Source organism: Gambusia affinis, linkage group LG13 (genome assembly GCF_019740435.1).
Source record: "Gambusia affinis linkage group LG13, SWU_Gaff_1.0, whole genome shotgun sequence".
NCBI lineage: Eukaryota > Metazoa > Chordata > Actinopteri > Cyprinodontiformes > Poeciliidae > Gambusia > Gambusia affinis.
The window spans coordinates 27,737,280-27,760,251 of NC_057880.1; the positions used below are offsets into that span (position 1 = coordinate 27,737,280).

Below are 22,972 nucleotides of genomic sequence, written 5' to 3' on the forward strand. Positions count from 1 at the left end.
GATAATTCTCCCTAAGTTAATTTATCCAGTGTCTATGCTGTTTTTGTTTATTGACCCTAAAGATTTAGCTGGAATCAATAAAGTAATATCAGAATTTATTTGGTCAGGCAGGAAACCTAAAATTAAAATGGAGGTTTTACAACTTCCACCAACTTTGGGTGGATGGGTGGATGGGGTCTGCCAAGGTTGAGAACTATGTATTGTCTTTACATGCAAGAATTATTTCACTGTGGGCTACCCAAAAACACACTAATCCATGGCTTGAGATCGAGGAAAGTGTTTGTAAACCTTGTCGCCCTATAAATATGTTAAATAAACAAAACAGAGAACTCCCACTCATGGTCAAAGATAATTTTTTAATTACTAATACAATTAAGGCATGGGGCATTTTGAGAAAATTTTTGGTCAGAACAAAAATTTTTCATCTCTGACAACATTGGTAGATAATCCGGATCTGACAGTAGAGGGCGCTGGACCTGATCTCAGGTCTTGGCAGGAGGCCGGCATTACCAGAATACACGATCTATGGAATAATGGAAACTTCAAGACATTTGAGGACTTAAGAACACAATATGACATTGTCTCCAGGGACTTTTATAAATATCTTCAAGTAAGGCATTATGTAACCCAGTGTTTAAAGACACACACAAAATAATAATAATAATAATAATAATAATAATAATAATAATAATAATAATAATAATAATAATAATAATAATAATAATAGATGTTTATTTAATGTCTTATTCTACCAAAAGAGCTAAAAGGTAATAAAGTTAATCTTCAAAAATGTGAAATATGCCTTTAGTGTTAGCTTCTATTGACGGATTGAGCGGCCAATGGCTGGCGCGGTCTGGTTTCGCGTCGGCCAATGGGGTTGATCGTCCCGCCCCTTTTTCAACAGCTGACGGTTGATTCGTTCGGAGCGCGGCAGACAGGCTTGAGAGCTAACAGCTGACGGTTGTTTCCGTAAAGAGCTAGTAAGAAATTGACGAATCTGGAAATTGGTAAGGAAAACAATATTAATATAAATTCACTAAATATATAATTCAAAATACTAAATTCGGTTTTATTAGATCTCGGAGGGTTTCCCCCATGAACAACTGAAGCCCGAAAAATAGCCGTTGACGGCTCGGAGCATCGGTGAGTCATCGCACGCGCTCGGCAGTTGGGTAAGTAAATTTGGCTAAAATACCTATTAAATTCTCAAATTTAATATAAAATAAAATGGATTGTAAGATTTTGTATTGTTATTGTTGTATTTGTTCTATGTAATTGCATTTATTTTAAGATTGAATGTATATTATATTCTTTTTTTTACCACATGTAGGTTCCTAAATAATGAAGCCATAAGCTTGACGCTCTTCGTCTTTCTCTTTAGTTCACTTGATGACGACGACAAAACAACCAAAAAAGACTCGATCCTCTTAATATAGTTGAACGGTTTTTACTCCAGAAATAAAAAACGGTACAAAGGTTATCCTTCCACAAAAAATAAAGAAACAAGAAAATCTAAAAAGAAAGAGAGTGAATGAGTGAGAGAGAGGGAGGTCAAAAAACTGTGTGGCTCCACTCCAACTGCCCAACTGATTCTGGCTAGCCACACCCTACAAATCTTTAACTCCAATTAGTTATGCAAATTTACAAGACTTCAGTGTAGTCAAAATTACTATGCAATAGAGATTTAACTAGTTATCATTTTTATCCAAATAAACAAATTATAATAAGAAATATGAGCATAACTTATCCTAAAGTCTGAATGGACAAAAAACTGAATTTAGGCTTCTACACCACATATAAGCTAATCTCTTTAATTTTACTAATATGTTGGAAAAATTGTGTTCTGTTAACTTGTTGTTGTACAACATGAAAGAAAAAAATAAGAAGAACTTGAAATGATTAAATATAGCTTAAGTTTTAGTGATGCTGGCATCTTATGTGCTAAGATGTTTTACTTTGGCCTTGTTATAGGTCAGGTTTTTGGAGCTTGTATGATTCACTTTTGGCCTGGAGGGCCAGAGATTCTCCTGAACCTGGATGGAGCCCCAGCCCAGAGGACCAGGCGCACGGGTAGATAGTGACCCGACTGGTCACCAGCTGAGAGACTTTGAGAAGAATTGATTCATTGGAGACTGAAGTATTCAATTTATTTATTTATTATTTTTTTAAAGTGCGCAGTATTTGTTTGTCTGTTTTAAATGTGGATCCACAATTGTTTATTATATTAAATTTTGCTCTTCTCTTGTAGACACTGTGTGTTCTGTTGTTGCTCACACCTGGGTTCCCTCCCTATATATATATAAATATATATATATATATATATATATATATATATATATATATAGCAAGTACACACCAGGAAGTTCTCCAAATTGTCCCAAATGTAAAATAACTACAGGGACTAGAATTCACTGTTTATGGGAGTGTAAAATTCTAGAGGCATTCTGGCGAGCAGTATGTGGAGAAATTAGCTCCGCTATAGGACAAACACTTCTCCCTGGTCCAGTCATGTGTCTCCTTGGGTTCACACCCAGTCATCTGGATACTCACAAAGAAACTGTGCAATTTCTACTGATGTTGGCCAGAAAATCAATAATGCTTAAATGGGTTGGTTCTGATGCCCCTTCGATGCAGCTCTGGAAAAATTTGCTTTCTGAAGTTATTGTATTAGAAAGATTGAGATATTGTATGAAGGGGAAACTTCATGCTTTTAGAAAAAGATGGGAACGTATTATTACTTCAAAATTTCAAAAATAAAAAACCAGTAATGTGAATAACGTGTATGTATAAATTGGTTATGTTTCTCATATGAAGCTGTAATTTATGTACATGCCTCCGATTTTTATCTTGTCTTGTTTTCTGTGTATTGTTCTTTCCTTTTCTGTTTTTGTATAAATGTTCAAAAATACCTAATAAACATAATTCATAAAAAAATTAAGTAAATAAATAAAGTGAATAAAAATGACTTTTATCCAGGAAGATTTGATCCAGATTATTTTCTTTGAGTTTACAGACTCAATTAATCCTCAGTGATCTAAATTTAAAATCACAAATATTCATAAACTGAATACTGTTTTTAATGACTGAAGATGACATGAATATCAGACATTTGGCTGATTATTAGACAGCCGCTCAGCGCCCCCTGCTGGCTACCTCTGAACTGCAGGCGGCGCTTTGAGGCGAGGCCTTCCTCCAGGTGAGCAGCAGAAACTCACCTGCAACTTCAGACAGGAAACAGAATCGTAACAATAAACCAAACATCCTCTAAATGAGCGCAGAACGATTCTGTTTGAAACACCGCTAAAATAAACAAAACAATAATTAGATATTAAAGCCAAAAACCAAAGGAACACAAATATTTTTAAAAATGTAAAAAGATGAAATTTCAATTAAAATGATTCATTAATTACAAACCCTGAAATTAACTGGAATCAAATGTTCAATCAGTGGATCTTACCACAGAGGCCACTTTTCATTGGCTGATGCCCATTCTACGTGGTCACGTGATTGACCGTCTCACAAACAGCTTCCTGTTAGCTAAGTACAGCATAATAGCAGCACTGATACAACTTGTACACCTTGTAGCCTGTCTGCTACAGTCTTATGTTAGCTAAACAGATCAATATGCAACGTGTATCTGACACACACTGAAGATTTTATTTTAGCAGAAAAGGTTTTGGACTAAACTGTTCCTCATGTTAGCCTCTCTAGCACCAAGTACAGCTGGTCAATCAACCATCGCTGCGTTCAGGGAAGTGGTGGGAAGTAACGAAGTACAAGTACTTCGTTACTGTACTTAAGTACAATTTCCGTGTATCTGTACTTTACTTAAGTAGATTTAATAATGGATACTTTCTACTTTTACTCCACTACATTTAACAGTAAGTATCTGTACTTTCTACTTCACTACATTTCTATACAGCGTTTCGTTACTCGTTACATCCAAGACGCATTTCGGTTTTTTGATTTGTTCGTTAGTTTGAAAGTATCCAATGGCGAGAGCAGAATCAGTCCGCTGAACCAATCCAAAGCGGGAAAAAACCATTAGGCCCTCCCTCAAGAAGAGCAGCACAGTACGCAGGACCTGCAGAATCATTAACTCCCAGAATGGAGTCCAAGGATAGTCATCCTCCAGAAGACCTGCCCCACCCATGGCCTTATTTAAAAGATTTCTTTGAAATAACTGGGTCAAAAAACGCTTCCTGGAGATTCCAATGCCGCCTTTGCCTTCCCCGAAAGCATGAAATTCTATCTTTCAAAAATTCACCATCAAATTTGAAAAAACATATTGAGGTAAGTTAAGTTGCTAAACGCTATCGATGTTAAATTAATTTGTGTTAGTGAAGTTTTATGTAATCTTAGCAAGCTTTTTGTTGAACTCGACTGCAGTAAATAAATACGATTACTGTATATTGTTATAAGCTAGCATGAACTTGCAAGTAACAGTGATTACTGCGGTCGTGATCACGTCTCCCGCCATGAATGTTACATATAAGTTGACGCTAAACTCCTTCACGTCTTGGTTATTAAATAAATGTTAGCGCTTGCTGACCCTGAACTCATTGCAGCAGCGATTCTTCTTCCAAAGTTCCGAACATCCTGGACAAGCAATGATGACGTGCTGAAAATGGGTAAATGATATAAATTGTTCCTCAATGGCCATTAATTTTTTTTTTAAATACTCTATTGTCAAATTCAAAGAACAGTTCCTGGTCATCAGAAAATATTACCTATAAATCAAAATTTTATACATTACATAGTGTATAGTAGTTTATGATTTGAATAAATTATATCCAGTCTTCACCTTCCTTATTTGTTCCTCTCAAATCACCGAGGAGCAAAATTGTAGGTGCTACCCATTTTGGTCATATATATGTAGTTGTTAAGATCTACTTTGTGGTTTTAAAAGTATATTGGTGACATTTATGTGTCATTTATAAAATTTTGATGAATTATGTTTCCTATGTGGTATTAATTTTGATTGTTCTGTATAGGACTGGACTACATCAAGACAAACCTGGATCAAGAGCCAGTGCAACTCGTTCGGAACAACTCAAGCTCATCAGATGAGGAGGACTACTTCACAGTCATTAAGAGCAACATTCAAGAGACTACCAGACAGCTAGATGCATATTTGGCCAGCACAAGTGATACCATGGATATTCTCAAGTCAGTTCCGGCAGTGTTTAATTTGTCTTTAAAAGTAAACACACCTTTTCCCGCCTCAGCAGCCTGCGAAAGACTCTTCAATATAGCAGGACAAATTTTCTCACCCAAAAGAGCCAGGCTGGACTCTAAAAACTTTGAGAACCAACTTCTGCTTAAGCTGAACAAGAAATTCTTGCCGTGATGTTAAAATGAGAAGTTAATGTGGTGCTATGATTAGAGTAGGCTGACTGAAGCTGACCCCCACACTTTCTTCAAATCAATGTCAAATGTTTTGTGCAGCAAAATTTGAGTTTCTCCTGTTTTATCTTTGAAAATATCAATGGACGTTTAAAGGTAATTTTGACTTTGTAAATGGGGTGGGGACTGGTTGACTTTTGGACCTTTAGACGCTCATTAATATCTTCAAAGGTAAGCAATACAAAAAAAAAAAAATTCTGCATAAACAGCACAAATGTTTGACACCAATTGTCTGATTTGAAGAATGTGGGGGGACCAATTTCATTCAGATCAGGTGCACCCATAAACAGAGGCTACAGAACTTTATGTGGCTGTTCCAAGTTGGACTCCTCTTCCTTGATTGAATGTCCTCAGCCCCTTTCTGTTAAGAGTTCTCTCAAAATAGCTGGTAAAAAAGTTAAGTTCATGTTTTGTTAGGACGAAAGACTAGATGTTTCCAAATCGCTTGATGTTTGTTAGGTCAGTTTAAAGTCCCTTTTTTCAGGGAAACAATTTTCTTTTGAACGTGTTTATTTTGAATTAAATAAAAAATTTCAAAGGTATAATAATTTCTCTCATTTTGCCTAATTACATGTAACCCTGCAGGTCATCCCTGGAATTCTGATGCATAGAATAAAATATCTAAATCTAAACTGTCACACAATAAAAACATGCTTTATCTGCAGCATTGCTCATTAAAATGGTACATTACTGATTTATTAAAACTAAATACGATAGGTACACTTAATGACATTATATAAGCCGTTAGGTATTATGGTTGGCAAGTACTTTTACTTTTAATACTTAAGTAGTTTTAAAAGCTTGTACTTTCTTACTTTTACTTAAGTAAAATAATAATGTAGTACTTTGACTTTTACTTCAGGGAACCAACGATTAATAATCCAGAAATAAACTTGATATCTTAACGGACTGAATGTTTTGTTTTTAACATAATCTTTACTCGTCTTGCGGGGCGCAGGCGGTTGCCATGGTAACAGGTGTGTTTAAACCACAAAGAGAGAGAGAGTAAAAAGGTAGGAGTGGTTTTGAGTTGATCACCTGTTCGGGTTATTTTACCTTTGTTTACATTTACTGTGGTTCATTACAGCCGCTGTAGTTTCTAAACGTTGGACTAATTACCTCGTTTGTTTGTGAGTATACGTCATTCATAACAAACATCAAATAGAACAAATAGATTTAATCAAATTTTAACAAACAAATGGCTTCTTTACCTTTCCAGAGCTCTTTGGTTCCTCCTATCAGTCTGTAGCTTCTCATATTGAGGTCAAAGGTCAGATCTACCATAACTGACTGACACCTGCTGGCCTCAGGTTTGCAACCAGTTTGTGACTGAGAAACCAGTTACCTCCTCCCAGTTGATGACATGAACTTGTTAGTTCCTCTGTCTGTTGCAGTAGCTGATATATTGTGAAAATCCAGTAGAAATGAATCACTGTTCCCTCCTCGGTTCTCTATTCTGTCGTCTCGTGTCGTAATCTGCTGCCAGTTGTTACCAGAGGTTGAGCCTCTAGCCGTTGCTCATTTGCGCTGCCTGGATTTTGTACTTTGTTATATTAAACCATCATCATTTATTCAGCAACCTGCGTCTCCCTCATCACCTCTCAACTGCTCTTTATGACACATTTAGCTTTAAGGAATAAAACCTGAAAACAAACACAAATACTTCTGTGTATAAAAGAATTTAAGAACAAAACCGTTTTCCACATGTTGAGTTTATTCAATAACAAGTTGTTTATATTCAGAGGTTATTAATGCAGAAGAGAAAAACAGAGTTTGGACGATTATCATGACTGAAACGGCTGCTAACATGTTATCATGCTGTTAAGATTTAAGGTCAGAGGTCAGAGCGATAGGCACTAGGTGATGCTGGTGATCCTCAGGCGTTTCCACGGCGACCATCAGGGCTGCTTCTGTTGCATCTCCCTCCAGCTCTTCCACAGCAGCAGGTCGCGGCTCTTCCCCAGGGCGACCAGCCAGCGGGGCAGCCGGATGCCGTTAAACTGGCCCACGCCGTCGTCTCGGCCCATCGCCAGCAGCATGGACACGTAACCTAGCAACCGGCGCAGGGTCAGCGAGGGTCAGGCGAACCGGCGACCGTCTGTCTCAGGTGGAGCCTACCTGTGCGATACGGCGTCAGCGGCTTCCCGCTCAGGCTGCTGATGATGTTGGACACGGCGATGTAGGCGTGCAGCCCGGCGTGATACGCCAGCTTCGCCTCGCGCAGGTCGGCGCAGTCGCCAACGGCGAAGATGTTGGAGAACCCCTCAACCTGCAGGTACTGGTTGACCTTCAGCGCCCCGTCAGCAGCCATGCTGCCCGCTGGAGGAACACACAGTAACAGGTTCTTAACAGATCAATGACAATCAATATCTGATGGGACCATTAGCTGATTGGAGACTAAAAGCTGCTAAATCCCTGCTGGTTGATGCTAAGCTAGCAGTTGTTCCTATAGCTGATAATGTTTGTAAAGTTAAAGTCTAAATGAACAGCAGCAATACAAAAGTCGGCTGACAGGAAACAGGAAAGACAAACATTGCCGCGTCCGGGAGTCGAACCCGCGACGGCCGCCTTGAGGATTCCAGGCCTCCAAACGTGGGTCACACTATTCTCTAGTCCAGTGTTTCCCAACCCTGGTCCTCAAGGCACACTGTCCTACATGTTTTAGAGGTTTCCCTGCTTTAATGTGCCTGATTCAACTGATTGCAGTTCAACAAACGCCTGTTAATCAGTCATCAATTGAAATCAGCTGCACTGAAGCAAGAAAATACCTAAAACATGCAGGGCAGTGAGCCTTGAGGACCAGGGAAACACTGCTCTACGCCACCACGGCACGCCCCTCAAACCAAATATTTAGCTTAGTGTGTAACTATCTGGCATCACACTAAGCTACATATTTAGCTTGAAAGCTAAATATTTGCCTTGCTAGTGTTGAGACGCTTATCCAGGGTTGCACGTGTACTCATGCACATACAGCTGTATTTCACACATAGTATGTTTCATTTATGCACAGAGAGCTTTTGGAGGAATGGAACTTGACCTTGCATGTTTCACTTTCAAACAAAAGGCTTTCAGTAGAAGTGAAACTTAAGCTGACACCATGATATCATGGCATTCCTTAGCTGACGTAGTTCATCAGACGACCAATAAGGCGTGTCTTAGATATAAAGAATGGATCGTCCGTTTATGATCAGATGCTGTTTAGTCCCGGTGTATTCACGTCACAACCAATTAGCCTGTGAGGGTAAGCGTCTCTTTCTTTTTAGCGCTAAAAAGAATAAAATAAGTAAAGTCTGATTATTTGTGTTTGACTGATTTTCTGCACGTGTGATCACATGCTTCCGATTCATCGATAGTATATTTGGTTCAACAACTTGGTAGCGCAGAGGATGGTTACATGTTGACACACGTGCAGAGTTGTGCAGATTTGGCCAGCCGCTTTGGGCTGCTGCCTGGCCGGACAGTGTAACAGCGTTGGGCCCAAAAAATCTAGTAAGGAAGTTTTTTCCTTGAACGCATTTGCACTGTCTGTTGTGGGGCTGCCTAAAAGTTAAAATATCAGCCGTAATAGTTTAGGAAGAGTCAATAGAGCAAGCTGATTTGAATTGTCAGCTGTGTGTACGTTCATGTGTGTGCAAAGTAATGAAATAGAAATAAAAGAGATGAAATAGAAATAAAAAGAGATGAAATAGAAATAAAAGAGATGTTTGCTGGATTGGCTTATTAGTGAGAGGTGGCCGTCTCCCTTGTGCCACTCACACAGGTGTGTGAGTCGTCCGGACGCCAAAGGTTTTGGCTGGGTTTTTGTCGGTTTTTAGATCCCGGAGAAGTGACTAAGCTCCAAAAATAAACGCGTAGCCAATCCGAGCCAGCTCAAGAGAGCTGACCGCAGAGTAAAAGAAAAAGTTGATTACGATAGAGTTGATCGTGATCTGTGCCTAGGACAGCCTGGGACAAAAGTTGATTACGATAGAGTTGATCGTGATCTGTGCCTAGGACAGCCTGGGACAAAAGTTGATTACGATAGAGTTGATCGTGATCTGTGCCTAGGACAGCCTGGGACAAAAGTTGATTACGATAGAGTTGATCGTGATCTGTGCCTAGGACAGCCTGGGACAAAAGTTGATTGCGATAGAATTGATCGCGATCTGTGCCTGGGACGGCCTGGGACAAAAGTTGATTGCGATAGAATTGATCGCGATCTGTGCCTGGGACGGCCTGGGACAAAAAAGTTGATTGCGATAAAGTTGATCGCGACCTGTGCCTGGGACAAAAAAGTTGATTGCGATAAAGTTGATTGCGACCTGTGCCTGGGACGAAAAGTTGATTGCGATAAAGTTGATCGCGACCTGTGCCTGGGACAAAAAGTTGATTGCGATAAAGTTGATCGCGACCTGTGCCTGGGACGAAAAGTTGATTGCGACAAAGCTGATCGCGATCTGAGCCTGGGACGAAGTATAACTGAAAAGAGAATAAGAGATTTCTTCTGTGTGGGAAGAAAATAAAGACGTTTTCTTTGTGGGAAGACGAATATGAGTTAGAATAAAAGAGAACGTCCAGGGCTCAAAGCGGGGATCCTTTTAAGTGTTCTCTGTCTGTTTGTCAGCTCCGCCGAGAGCGGAGTGCGTGTGTGTCAGCTGTGGGTGTGAGAGCTGCAGACGTTTTTGCTCTCATGTGTTCTGGTGCTGGTGAACTGTAATTTAAACACGGTTAAACACGACAAAACAAACCGTGTTTAAGTTATCAAGTGTGTGTCGTCCGCCGCCGTGCGGACAGTTAAAGAGGTTTGACTTTGTCTGTGGTGTTGTCTCGTCGCCGTACGAGCAGGTGCCGCCGTGCCCACTAAACAAAACATAAGGTGATTTCTGAATTTGCAAAATGGAGAGTGACTCCAGGGATGAGGGTTACGACTCAAAGTGGGGCACAGGCCCTTGGGTGACTCTCGGGGAACAAATAGACGGACTAATAACTTATCTGGCGGAGCAAGATGAATTTCAAAATAAAGGGGAAGAACAAAAATAAAAACAGAGACCTCCGCCGTGTGTGTGAGTAATAAATTATAAAAAAAAAAAAAAAAAGGCAGGGAGGAGAGAAGAGGTGATTCTTGCTCCAGGCATGGCAGACGAGGTCGACAGGAAGAAATTTGATTTAAAAGGGGGTATAGGACCTTTGTTTATGGTTGGTGAGCAAATAGAGGGAATAACTAGCATAACTAGAAGAAAATCTACAATCACTAAAATTTCAGCAAAAGATCTAACAAAATTTATGCTACTAAATTTCACCAACTTAAAATTATCAGAGTCTAAGCTAATAATGATTTGTAAAACTTTCTCTCCTTTATTAAAAAAGAAAAGAAGGAATATTCCGGTAATACATGCTAGTTTGAAATTAAATTGAACAGTTTTAAGGGCTGAAAATAATTGAGACTGAAGTGTTTATATACCATAAAGTATTTGTTGCATTTAAACTGAACAGTTAATTTAGAATTTCATTCTATAAATGAATTTACATTTTATTAAAATGGGTGAAGTGCTCTAGCAGCAGGTAGTTCAGTTACTGCTGGATTCTAACATATGTCTGACATAGTTTTAATAACAATAAATAAATACATGAATGAATAAATAATAAATAAAAATGTGCGCATTACCTAAAAACAGGAACCTGACAACTAAAAGATAATATTAACATATTAAATATGTTAACTAATATTGGAAATTTCATGAAGCTTCAATAAAATTGATAATTTGAGCATAGGAAAACAAGAAAAGCAGACTGAAAATTTGTGACTAACTGAAAATCAGATAAATATTTATGTTTCTGTTTGTGCTGCTTTGGTTGATGAAAATTAGTGTGATTATGAGAACAAACAAACCGTACTCAAGCACTGAGTAACTGATGAAGTTATTAATTATTTAATAAATAATAATTATAAAAAGATGTCTACTGCTATAAAATAAAAGATTAAAGGAAACTTTGATTTAAATAACTGGTTACTTCAAACTGATGATTGTGAATATAAATAACATTTTCTAGACTAAAGTTTAAACTAGGTTTGACTGATTGATTGATGATTATTAAATTCATAAAGACATATTGAATTAGAGGATTTTAGATTTGGTTTAATTTTAGGACGGTAATTTTTGTTTAAAAAGTGTAAAAACCCAAGAAAAAAACAATGTTCTGCAGAGGACTTAACTTTGGGTTGTGTCATCTGTCAGAATCAGACAGAAGTGTTCCACCTTGATGAATTTGACAACATCTACATGTAAGATTTCTGATTAATTGCCTCTTTGTTAACAAGTCTCCTACAAACAATGTCACTACCAGGTAAAACTAATAATTTTTAAGCGTGCCATGCACACCACAGGACAGGATGAAGCTCTATAAGGGACATAGGTCAGCTGATCAAATGTTAAAATAACAAAAGCAGCAACAGGATAACATAGAACTGGAATCCTCTTAAATTAAGATAAAAAAGAGCAAACAATAGATAAAATTGTTCTAGCTGACATGCAGGCAAATGCTCCAATAGCAAGATCACAAATGAGAATAATTAAAAGAGGCAACACTGAATGATAATAAAATTTTTCAATTAAAAACAAAAACAGAAAGAGGCAGGAGTTTTCACTAAAAGAGGCTGAAGACAAAACAGGCAGACTGCAGAGACAGAACTCAGGCAAAATGAAAACTATTGGGTTCCTGACAGGGACAATAACATAAAATAATTTTTTTTAAAAAAAGGGTCATTGCCACCAGCTCTGAACACACTAGCATAAAAATACACACTTGACTATTTTCGTTTTGGGCAAAATCAAGAACATGAATGCTCTTAAAGGGCCAGTTGTACCAGAATGTATTGATAAAAGCCATTCACAAACTGTTAAAATATCACGCATTTCTTAAATATCATTGAATTTTTGTGATTTTTTGCAATAAAAAGTGTTTGTGGTAGCAATTTGGAAATATTTGCACTTATTTATGACGGTAAATTTGACTTTTTATTACTCGCTGTACAGGTCATATAATGGGAAATCAATTAGGTTTGAGGCAGCTGTTTAGTTCAAGTAAGGAAGTTTCACATTTTTTATTAAAACTGCAAAAACTCCCAATTATTTGCTCAGAAAAGTGCAGGGATTTGTTGATTTTGGTGAATTTCCCTGATAATTCTAAAAGAAACTGGAGCGACTGATTGATATAATTTGGCAGTAAACGGATAGAACTGCATTAATTTGATTGATGACATAATATTTAAGCACACTTAGTGTTTAGTTTAGAATCTGGAGGGCCGCACAAACCCACAGCGGGCTGGATTTGGCCCACAGGCCTTCAGTTTGACACGTGTTCTAAGCGGATATATCCCCTAATTAATATCACAGAAGGTACTTTGACAGTCAAGGGGGAACTGCTACCCCACAAAACTTCAGGAGTCCACACTGGGAATAGAACCCCGACTTGGACTGTATTAGATCAAACCCCATCATCACCAAATCCCATGTTTGGTCCCAACTAAATGACATTATATCTAGAAACCTGGCTCAGAAAATCTACAGTTAATCTTAAAGGTCCATGCACAAACTTAATTGAAATGTTTAAAGAAGCAGTTTTAAAAGGCCCCTGAATATGTTATGCAGTCTATAAAACACAATCAATGATCTTGCAGGGTGTGAACATGTGAGATGGAAAAGACACCTGCTTCATCACCTCTTAAAGGCGCAGGACGAATAAAAATAAAAAACAGTCTTGAGGGCTTAGGCACTCAGACGCTGAAACTCCAATTGCAGGAAGCAAAACAAAATTACATTACTTAAATAATAATAATAAAAAAAAAAAAAAAAAAACAAGAACATGTGATGGTTGCAGCAGCATCTTCTCAAAATAAATCTACACAGGGTAAAATTCCAAATTACTGGCAAAACTCTAATCATACTGGGGGGGGGAACTGGTTCCTCCTCCTGCTTTTTCTTTTTTATATCCTCAAACAGATACAGAGCGTTTCCTCGTGGACGGGGATGGCGTTTGGCTGGATGTGGATGGGGGCCATGGGGCAAGGTCACGGAGCACGAGGCCAAGGGCCAAAGGAACTTGACGTGCTACCAGTGCAGACATTTTGGACACTGGGCCAAACACTGTGTGAACATACCAAAGACTGCCAGGTTTGATCCCCAACAATCCTTATGTGATTCCTGGACATTGCTTTCAGGGGAATACTGAGGCCACACAGAACATCTACTGAAACACTGCTGAGGACCCCGGAGACAATGTGGGTACAGCAGACCCCATGTTGTCTGCAACAGTGGAAGGAAAACACACAGACTTCCTGGTTGACACCGGAGCCACACATTCCACTCTGAACTCTGCTCCTCCTTTTTCTCTGACATCAAGAACTGTGTCTTTAACAGGGTTCTCATGGACTGAACAGAGTCTGCTATTCACGATGCCTCTGACCTTCACCTTGGGTAATCAGAATATGAAACATTCTTTTGTAAGTTTTCCTACGACTCCCATGAATTTACTTGAGCGAGCTTTGCTGATAAAGATGGCAGCAACAATCATGTGCTCGGCTGATGGAATAATTGTTGCTTTTCCTGATGGCACCTCCCTTCTTTGTGGAAATTTCCAAACAGAAGGACAGTATCTGATCCAGCCAGTGGTGTCTGAGTTTGCTGACATCTATTGGGGACTTTTAACAAATTTACCCTACAGCAGCCTAATGTCAACGTTCTTGGCCTGGAAGCCCTGGCTCCTGTGTCTGCGCTTCTGTGTTCCTCCTCCGGGTCCACCACACGTGACCCTGTTCTGCGACAGAGACGCCTCTGAATGGTACCAGGAACCTTTCCTTTCCACTTTGAAGGAAACAACCTGGCAGGTAAAAGTCTCGGACATTTATGTAGCTCCTGTTGGTGTAGCTGCTGCTGTCTCTTTCGCAAAAAAAAAACAATCAGAATGGTATTAAATGTCTCACATTTCTCTCTGTTTGCACCCTGAGCACCAAGTGAAAAATTGGGCGTGATGATGAAACGTTCCCTGGCAGCCACAGATTCGATTGCCACAGCAGCACTAGGTTTGTTTTCCTCCCATACTCTTTACACATGTAATATCTGTCATTCAGGGTCTGATCACATAATAAGTCTTAAAGGAAAATGTACTGCAATTTTCCATAAATCAGTGACCTTAGACATTCTGATGAGGCTCCTTGGTTTGTAAAAGTAACAATCTTCAAACATATTTGTCAGCATATCTACATTTCTTAATTAAATGGTTTTCTTTATATTGTTTGGTAAGATATTCCGATTTAATCTGTCATATTTCCATTAACTGTAAGCATAAAATTATTGTCATTACTAGACTTAAAGACTTTAGTTATGTGTTTCACTTTTTGAACTGATTTACTAAAATAAATTAACATTTAATATGCAATGCATAAAAATATTTTTAACGTTGAATGTTCCCTCATAATGGAATCGATTTTAGTTTAACCAGGTTTTGCAAGATATTTTGCAGGACTGCCCACTAGACCTTTTGCTTGCTGCACCAGTAACAGAGACCTGCGTTAAAGCCACCTCTCTGGTTTTGCAGTGCCTGCGTCAAACAGATTTTAAGGTCAGTAAAAGCAGATTGCTCGAAAACAGGCTAAGTTTCTGGGTAGAATAATTTCAGCAGGAACGACTGGCATGTCCCCATGGAACAAGCTTTTGTCTCTCTCCAACAACACATGGCTTCGGCTGCAGAGCTCTCCATCCCTGAATACATTTTACAGTTCTTTGAGGATATTTCTGGAACAAAACTGACTGTTTTGTTTCAGAAAAAGGGGGAGGAAAAGGGCATCACCCTTGTACACAACAGGCAGCTGGGATACCTGCTGCCTGATACAAAAACTGAACACATAGTCATGGGACATTCACTGAGTTTCACCATGACAGCGTTGAGGCAACAAACACTTTCCAAAGTCCTGAAAGCTCCAAACATTTCATTCACACACCAAGACATAAATATGGCAGACTGTTTTTCAGAAGGAGAACCACACGTGTGCAGACCTGGTGGCAAAGACAGACAAGGTAACACCAGGACTTCAGCAGCTCCTCTGCTGGGACCAGAGGTGAGACAGTTCTTTACAGATGGTTGTTGTTTCAGAAACAACACACAAGGGTTAAGAGCCTGGAAGAGGTGGTAAGATGCCAAAAGGGGGCGCCACCTGAAGAGAAAAACGTGAAACAAATGGGTGCTGGAGGGGCCCAGATGGCAGGTTAATTCTGCCTCCTGGGAAAATACAAGAGCTGCTCCAAGAAGCTCACAGGGTTGGATATGTTGGGACGAAGCAGATGATGCACAATCTTAAAGAGTGGTGGCACCTCAAATGATCCACATGGTGAAACATTTTGTTAAGAATTGTTCGGTGTGCGGACAGTTCAACCCTAAGAAAACTTTGAACCCACATCAGGGACAGTTTCCTCCAGTCACATGTCCAGGGAAAGAAATTGTGTTGGATTTTACTGACATGATAAACCCGGTGCAAGACAAAAATATTTGCTGATTTGTGTTGATGCTTTCACAGGATGGCCTGAAGCCTGGCCAGCAACAGCAGAAGATAGTAAAATCATCATAAAATGTCTAATCAATCATTACCTCCCAAGGCAAAGCAGAATGAATGAATCAAAATTTAAAACAAAATTGGCTAAGGTTTGTGCACAAACAAAATTAAATTGGGTCGATACATTACACAGAAACCAACTTGTGGTTAGACTGATTAACTGCAACAGCACGATAATATCAAATGTCTAACTGTGTGGCCTGCACAGCTGGACGACCCAGAATCTATACTGAACCTGCTTCTTTGATTCCATCTGACATTTGGGGTTTTAACTGCATGTTTAATATGACTAAGTTTCAACAGCCCTCTAGATGTGACACTTTAACAGCTTTATTTCCAGTAATCAACAGCGGAGCCCGGATGGTGCCGCTATTCCAGTTAAAGATAACTATGTCTATTTCAATTTTACAACAGGTAACCGCAGTGTGGGCCGGATCCCTGAAAGTTGGTGTAACATCACATTCCCACAGCACTTAATAGGCTAGAGATGGGATATTTTATCTATGCAGGGGTAATAAACTAATTGAGAGAACATAGACTGGTGTGACAGGTGTCTGTGCTATGGTGAGACTTAGAGCCTGTGTCATCATGGTAGGTGAACAACAACCTCTGAATCACAGCATCTTTTCACAGGTCAAGTGCAGCGCAACTGTGGAGCTGCAACTTTCCAGATTTTAAATGTAAAAAGTCCAATCCTTTCTCGGTGTGCCTGGATGAAAATGAGGCATCTGGACACACGTAGAAACTGGTTGACATCAACAGATACTAGACAACACAATTTTGAATTAAGTTTGCAGAGCTCATTAAAACAAATTAATCCTGTTGACTTCTTACGATTTGGCCAGTATCATTGCATTGTGTTAAGACTGAATTTTTATCTAAAACATTGATTGCCAAGTTTAAAATGTGTTTTCATTTTGTTCACTAAACATATTTCTTTCAGATGGTAAGTTTGTATCCCTTTATGACCACTAACTACTTTTATATTTTGAACTTAAAGATTTCACCTCTCGAGTACTAAAAGGGATCTTAACAATACTTTGTTTAGGATTTTATTTGTCAGTGTTATATCTAACATTTAATCATTTATCTTATTCTCATTAAGTTTTGGCTCATCCAAGCTTTCATATTGACTAACATTTTATTCATCTTGCATTATTCAATTTATAGTTTACCGGCATTCACAGTATTAACCTCACATTGTAGTCTATTTACATTTTATTGTTTGTTCACGTTTCACTAATTTAAAAAAAATTAATAATAATAATATAAGAAACAGATTTCAAATGCCGGCTTCAATTTCTAATATTTATTTTTAAATTTACTCCTTTAACTCATTAATTTCATTTTATTGTGCAATTCAAACCGGTTCCACATTGATAGGGTTTGCTAGAAGACATTGCCTTGATTAAACTTTGTAGATCGCATTACAACTCAATACTACTGAATTCTAATGAATTTTCTAGAATAATTACATTGTACTTCTACTGAATTTTTGCCAATAACACTGATTTGCATTTTTTCGATGGTGTTTGTTTCTTATTCTGTTGATTACACATGGTTTTCATCTAAAAAAAGGGATCTGAAAATTTCTTTGTTTACGTTTAAAATTTTCAAGCATCATCTAACAAATATTCATTTTAAGGTTTATCTTCTTGACTTTTGGTTTAAAAAATCAAAATTTTCACTAATGTTTATTCATTTCTCATTTTAAATTTATTTTTAAATGAAATCTAATGTTTTATTATTTTCTTCATTTTGCATTTCTTTTCAGGTATTAAATAACATTTTATTCATTTTACATTTCAGTTACTATTTATCCATGAAAATTTTGACAATTGATGACATTCACATTATTTTGAAAAATATATATATATATATTTCATTTATTTATTTTTTTATTTATTAGCTGAATGTTCTTTGTTAGCCTGTAAGAGGAACACTGTGGTTTCTTCCCGCCGCCCAGGGCCCGGGGCGCTCTGTTCGATTTTTACCCCATAAGAATGAAATGAAATGACAACAACAAACATCGTAATGGGCCCGGGAGTTTTCAGAACATTGGGAAGTTTTTCCTCAGGATGTGTGATGCTCCCCAAGCTGTTTGATGTTCTATTTGTGGTCTCTTAGAGACCAAAAGGGGGAGTTGTTGAGACGCTTATCCAGGGTTGCACGTGTACTCATGCACATACAGCTGTATTTCACACATAGTATGTTTCATTTATGCACAGAGAGCTTTTGGAGGAATGGAACTTGACCTTGCATGTTTCACTTTCAAACAAAAGGCTTTCAGTAGAAGTGAAACTTAAGCTGACACCATGATATCATGGCATTCCTTAGCTGACGTAGTTCATCAGACGACCAATAAGGCGTGTCTTAGATATAAAGAATGGATCGTCCGTTTATGATCAGATGCTGTTTAGTCCCGGTGTATTCACGTCACAACCAATTAGCCTGTGAGGGTAAGCGTCTCTTTCTTTTTAGCGCTAAAAAGAATAAAATAAGTAAAGTCTGATTATTTGTGTTTGACTGATTTTCTGCACGTGTGATCACATGCTTCCGATTCATCGATAGTATATTTGGTTCAACACTAGCTAAACACTTAGCTTGCCATTAAACTATTTAGCTTATTGTGTAGCTAAATATTTAGCCACACACTGACATCTATAAATGAAAGAACAACATGGCGTGAATATGACTGAAAAATTAATCCCCATTTCTTCTCATCTCAGTTTAAATCTCCCAAATTCCTTCGTACAGCAGGTTCTGGTGGCAGCGAGCAGCTGGAGGACCCACAGCGCCCCCCGGAGGACCCACCCAGGCTGGAGGCGTAGGCTCCAGAGTTGATCCTGATGCCGGTGCAGCAGATGATCAGGTCCGTCTCCAGAGTTTCCCCCTTGTCAGTTCTGACCTGTAGGTTCTTCTGGGTCCGGTTCAGCGGAAGCTCAGACAAGTTGGACACCTTCTGACCTGAAACACAGCAGCAGGTTGTCCAGAACCTGGGCAGAACCAGCTAACAGCAACTAGCTAACGGCTAGCAGCTAGCATACCCAGAACCAGCTCCACTCCCTTCTCCAGCAGGACCTCCTTGGCCTGCTGCCTGACGCTCTGGACCAGCTGCGGGTCGGCCAGCCCGATCCTGGAGTGGATCAGAACCACCTGGAGGAGAAACAGAGATGAGAACGGAGTCCAGAGTGCCGGGTTCTGCAGGTACCGGTGGTCCATACCAACTGGGTTCATCTACAGCAGGGGTTCCCCAGCTTTTCAAAATAAAAGCATCAGAGACAAGTTTTTTTTCCATTTAAATGTTTAGATCAGTGGAGGTCAAGTCCAACAGGTCGGGATCAGACCAGGTACCCAGACGCTCACCTGACTCAGGTGTGTTAGCAGAAAGCAGGACGTCGCTGATATAGAGTCACATAATTCTTTATATTTTAAATTCATTTATTTCTTAGAAATTATAAAAAATATTTGTTAATTAACTTAATGGCAGACTTATGTATTTCTGTCCCTTCTGGGCCTCCGTAGACCTCAGGCGTCTCTTTCATTCTGCAAATCATTTTGTGACCCAACCTTGGAGTCTCCCGACCCCCAAGGGTTCCAGACCCCCCAGGTTGGGAACCCCTGCCCTACAGGAAACACCCAGAAGCAGAACCCTGAGCGACTCGGTTCTGATCCGGTTCATGGAGTCAGAGGACACAGCCCAGAACTTGATCCGGACCCAACAGAACCTTCAGGTCTGGTGTGAACTAAATAACTGTGAACCTGTTTCAGCCGGGCCTACAGAACCAGAATCAGAACCTTTCATACAGACCGAAGGGTTAAGTTCCGTTGAGTACCGCTGAACCCGACCAGAGCCAGAACCCGACCAGAGCCAGAACCCGACCCACCTTCTTGTCTGGATACTCCGTCTTGATCTCGGCTGCCATCTCCACCCCTGTAGCTCCGCCCCCGACCACCAGAACCGAGTCCGCCACCTGGATCTGGACATACACACACACACACACACACACACACACACAGACCCAGTGAGCGGCGTCCTGTCCCACCTTTCTCTGTCCCCCCTCTGTCTCACCTGTCCCACCATGTCCTCGTACGCCGTCACGCCGTCCTGCAGCGACGCCTCTGTGTTGAACTTCCCAGGGAACGGACCATCAGAACCAGTACACAGGATCAGGTGGGAGTACTGGACCTCCTGTGGTGGGAGAACACCTGTCAGAGCTCACCTGGCAGGCGGGGGGCAGCAGCAGCTCTCACCCTGCCGCCCCTCCTCACCCTGCCTCCCTGGAGAACCACCAGCTGCCGCTCTGGGTCCACACTCTCCACCCGACCCTGTAGGAAGCTGGTTCCGAACGTCTCCGCATACGGGATGAAGGTCCGCTGGGCGAAGCCTAGGGTCAGAGGTCAGGGGTCAGGGAGTACAGTGGGGTGAGGGAGGGGGGGGGGGGGGGGGTTTGGAGCGGTGGGTACCGGGCTGGACTGAAGCCCGCAGCGCCGCCACGTTGTGGTGGAAGGAGTCCCGGAGGTCCAGCAGGGTGAAGCCGAACCCGGCCGAACGGAGCTGCTGCGCCGCCGCGATGCCGCCGAACCCGCCGCCAACCACGACCACGTGGACCCCGTCCGGAACCGAGACCTGGGCCCCCATCTGGAGAGACACACACACACACACACACACGCACACACACACACACACGCACACACACTGCTCAGTGACTTACACCCAAACAATTCAGCAGCGAACCACCGACCGAACTTCAGAATCTGTGCAGAGCTCGGCCTCTAATTGGACCCGGTTCGGGCTGCAGGTGAATTGGAACCAACCCTCAGAGGTCCTACCTGTGAGAAGCTAACTGATCCTGACTGGACCGGTTCCGTTCGCCAGGAGTTCTGCAGAACCCTTCGAATCCTTCAGGTCCAATCTGGTTCTGCTACTGGTTCTGCTGGGTTCCCGGTTCTGAACGTTCTGAATGAAAGAGGGAAAAGTTCGGTTCTGACCCGGTAAACGCGTCGGTTCCTGTGGAGACCCCCGGAACCACCCGAACCCCCCCGCAACCCGATATGAAACCATTTTAGAACCCAGCACGAGTCTCTCCAGAACCATATGACGTCACACGCTGCTGACGTCACACGGGAGCTCACCTGCCGCAGGTTCGGAACTCGGGTCCAGTTTCAGTCCAGTTGATCAACAGCTGCCTTTTCCTCATTTAGCCACGCCCTCCTCTATCTGACGTCAGCGGCTCTGCGCATCCGCTTCTCAAGGAGGGAGGCTGTGGTGCGTTCAGGGACCGCAGGAAAATAAAAAACAATCAGAGCTGATATTACAGAAGCAAAGTTCTCTTTAGTTTTCTACCGGTTCTGTTGGTTTTGTTCTTCATTAAAGGATGGATTCGGTTCTGATGATTTATGGGTCAGAACCAGTACACCGTGTTCACTGAACAGGATTTGATTTCCTACCAGTTCGCTCGTGGCTCATGAGTGATCGGTTCTGATCCAATCAGTGGCTCTCCTGCTGACTCAGCACTTTTTCTGCTGAGTCAGCATTAGGAAACGGTAAACCTGTGTCATAATGGGGGAGGGAAAGGTCAGGAGGTCAAGATGTAAGCAGCAGAGTCCAGAAGTCCCACTGGACTTTCATCAGTTTCTACTGGGGAGGAGGTCAAGCATCCCATAATAGAGCCGCTCTGTAACCACAGCAGCCTGGTTCTGGTTCTGGTTCTAACTGACAATTCCTGTTTGATCCGGGTAAACATGTCACACAGAACTCCAGGTTCCTGACTGGTTCTGGTTCTGATTCCAGTTCTGTATCTTCCTCACCTAGAACATCACCAACATCATACTCTAAAGGTTCTGCTTCACTGACGAGAACCGGCCAAACTGGACCTGTAGCGCTATCAGAGAGGAGATCAGAACCAGGCGCAGCTCAAGATCTGCTCCAGTTCTTCTAACTCAGAACCACCAGAACCAATCAGTACCATCAGAACCACAAGAATGAACAGAACCATTAGTACCACCAGAACCCCGCTCTCTGCACGGTCTAGTTAAAGCATCATGGTACCGACCCACACAGGCAGCAGTGAAACCAGAACCAGAAGTGGTCTGAGCAGCAGAATGTGATCGGATCAGCAGAACCGGTTCTGCTTCATGTTTTCATCAGACTGCAGTTCCTTGTCCTCACATCATGCTCCAACCCGACCAGAACCCTACAGTCCACCAGGCCGACTCAGAACCTCTAATGTTGCCCTTTTTCCACAGGTTTACAGTTGGTATTCCTTACATAAGAACCGAAAAACTCCTCTTGAGGTTCCTGGTGAAATGAATCAAATATTAATGATTTCTGCAGCAGCAGCTCCACGGTTCTGATGGCCTCTGGACCTCTGGTCTACCTGCGTTTTTACACCGTAACGGTGACGTTATTTTCTTCAGAAAACTTCCAACTTCTTCTCCGTTACCTTGTAGTTCAGACCTGCTGTGTTTTAGCGCCCTCCAGCGGAAGAATTGTGCTCTGCACCATGTTTAATTCCGACCGATAAGAATTCAATTAAGTCAGCAGCAGTGACAGCAGCACACCGGAACAGGTTACTTCTCCTACCAAAATAAAACCTGACAGGGTTTAGTCTTTCAATTCAGTAGCGAAGATTCTCAGCGAACTGATCGATTAAGTCAACCTGGTCAGGACCAGTTCATAATTCTAACTGGTTAAACTGGTTCTGTCTGGAGATCCCAGCAGTAAATCTTCAGTTGATACCAATAATACTGTTGGTTGCTTTTAATAATGCTTGCTCAAATATGTTAATTAAATACGCTAAATTAAACTTTATTATGACTGTACAATAACTGATGTAGTAATATGTAATGTGGTATAAAGTGATACCTGTTGGAGTAAGAAGATACTGAAGACATGATTTAATTATTGCTTCATAATTAAACAATATTATGAAGCAAATAAAACATATAAAGTACTTTATGGTAATTAACGTCAAAAGG

The 22,972-nt window shown here is 40.8% G+C and overlaps 1 protein-coding gene and 2 long non-coding RNA genes across 3 annotated transcripts; 2 read left to right on the plus strand and 1 right to left on the minus strand.

Moving 5' to 3' along the window:
- Positions 1-768: 768 nt before the first annotated feature.
- Positions 769-2,197, plus strand: LOC122842836. Its single transcript, XR_006372623.1, has 3 exons — positions 769-1,007; positions 1,077-1,172; positions 1,972-2,197. It is a non-coding gene; the product is annotated as an uncharacterized LOC122842836 (long non-coding RNA).
- Positions 2,198-7,099: 4,902 nt separating this feature from the next.
- Positions 7,100-22,414, minus strand: aifm2 (apoptosis inducing factor mitochondria associated 2). Its single transcript, XM_044137055.1, has 11 exons — positions 22,263-22,414; positions 21,128-21,255; positions 20,825-20,951; positions 20,459-20,633; positions 20,264-20,379; positions 20,064-20,183; positions 19,879-19,971; positions 19,039-19,147; positions 18,806-18,958; positions 7,525-7,725; positions 7,100-7,456 (listed from the first exon to the last, which is right to left on the minus strand). The coding sequence occupies exons 4-11, from the start codon at positions 20,631-20,633 to the stop codon at positions 7,305-7,307; spliced, it is 1,119 nt and encodes a 372-aa protein (XP_043992990.1). The 5' UTR covers positions 20,825-20,951; positions 21,128-21,255; positions 22,263-22,414; the 3' UTR covers positions 7,100-7,304.
- Positions 9,411-16,761, plus strand: LOC122842847. Its single transcript, XR_006372628.1, has 2 exons — positions 9,411-13,663; positions 13,803-16,761. It is a non-coding gene; the product is annotated as an uncharacterized LOC122842847 (long non-coding RNA).
- Positions 22,415-22,972: the final 558 nt, after the last annotated feature.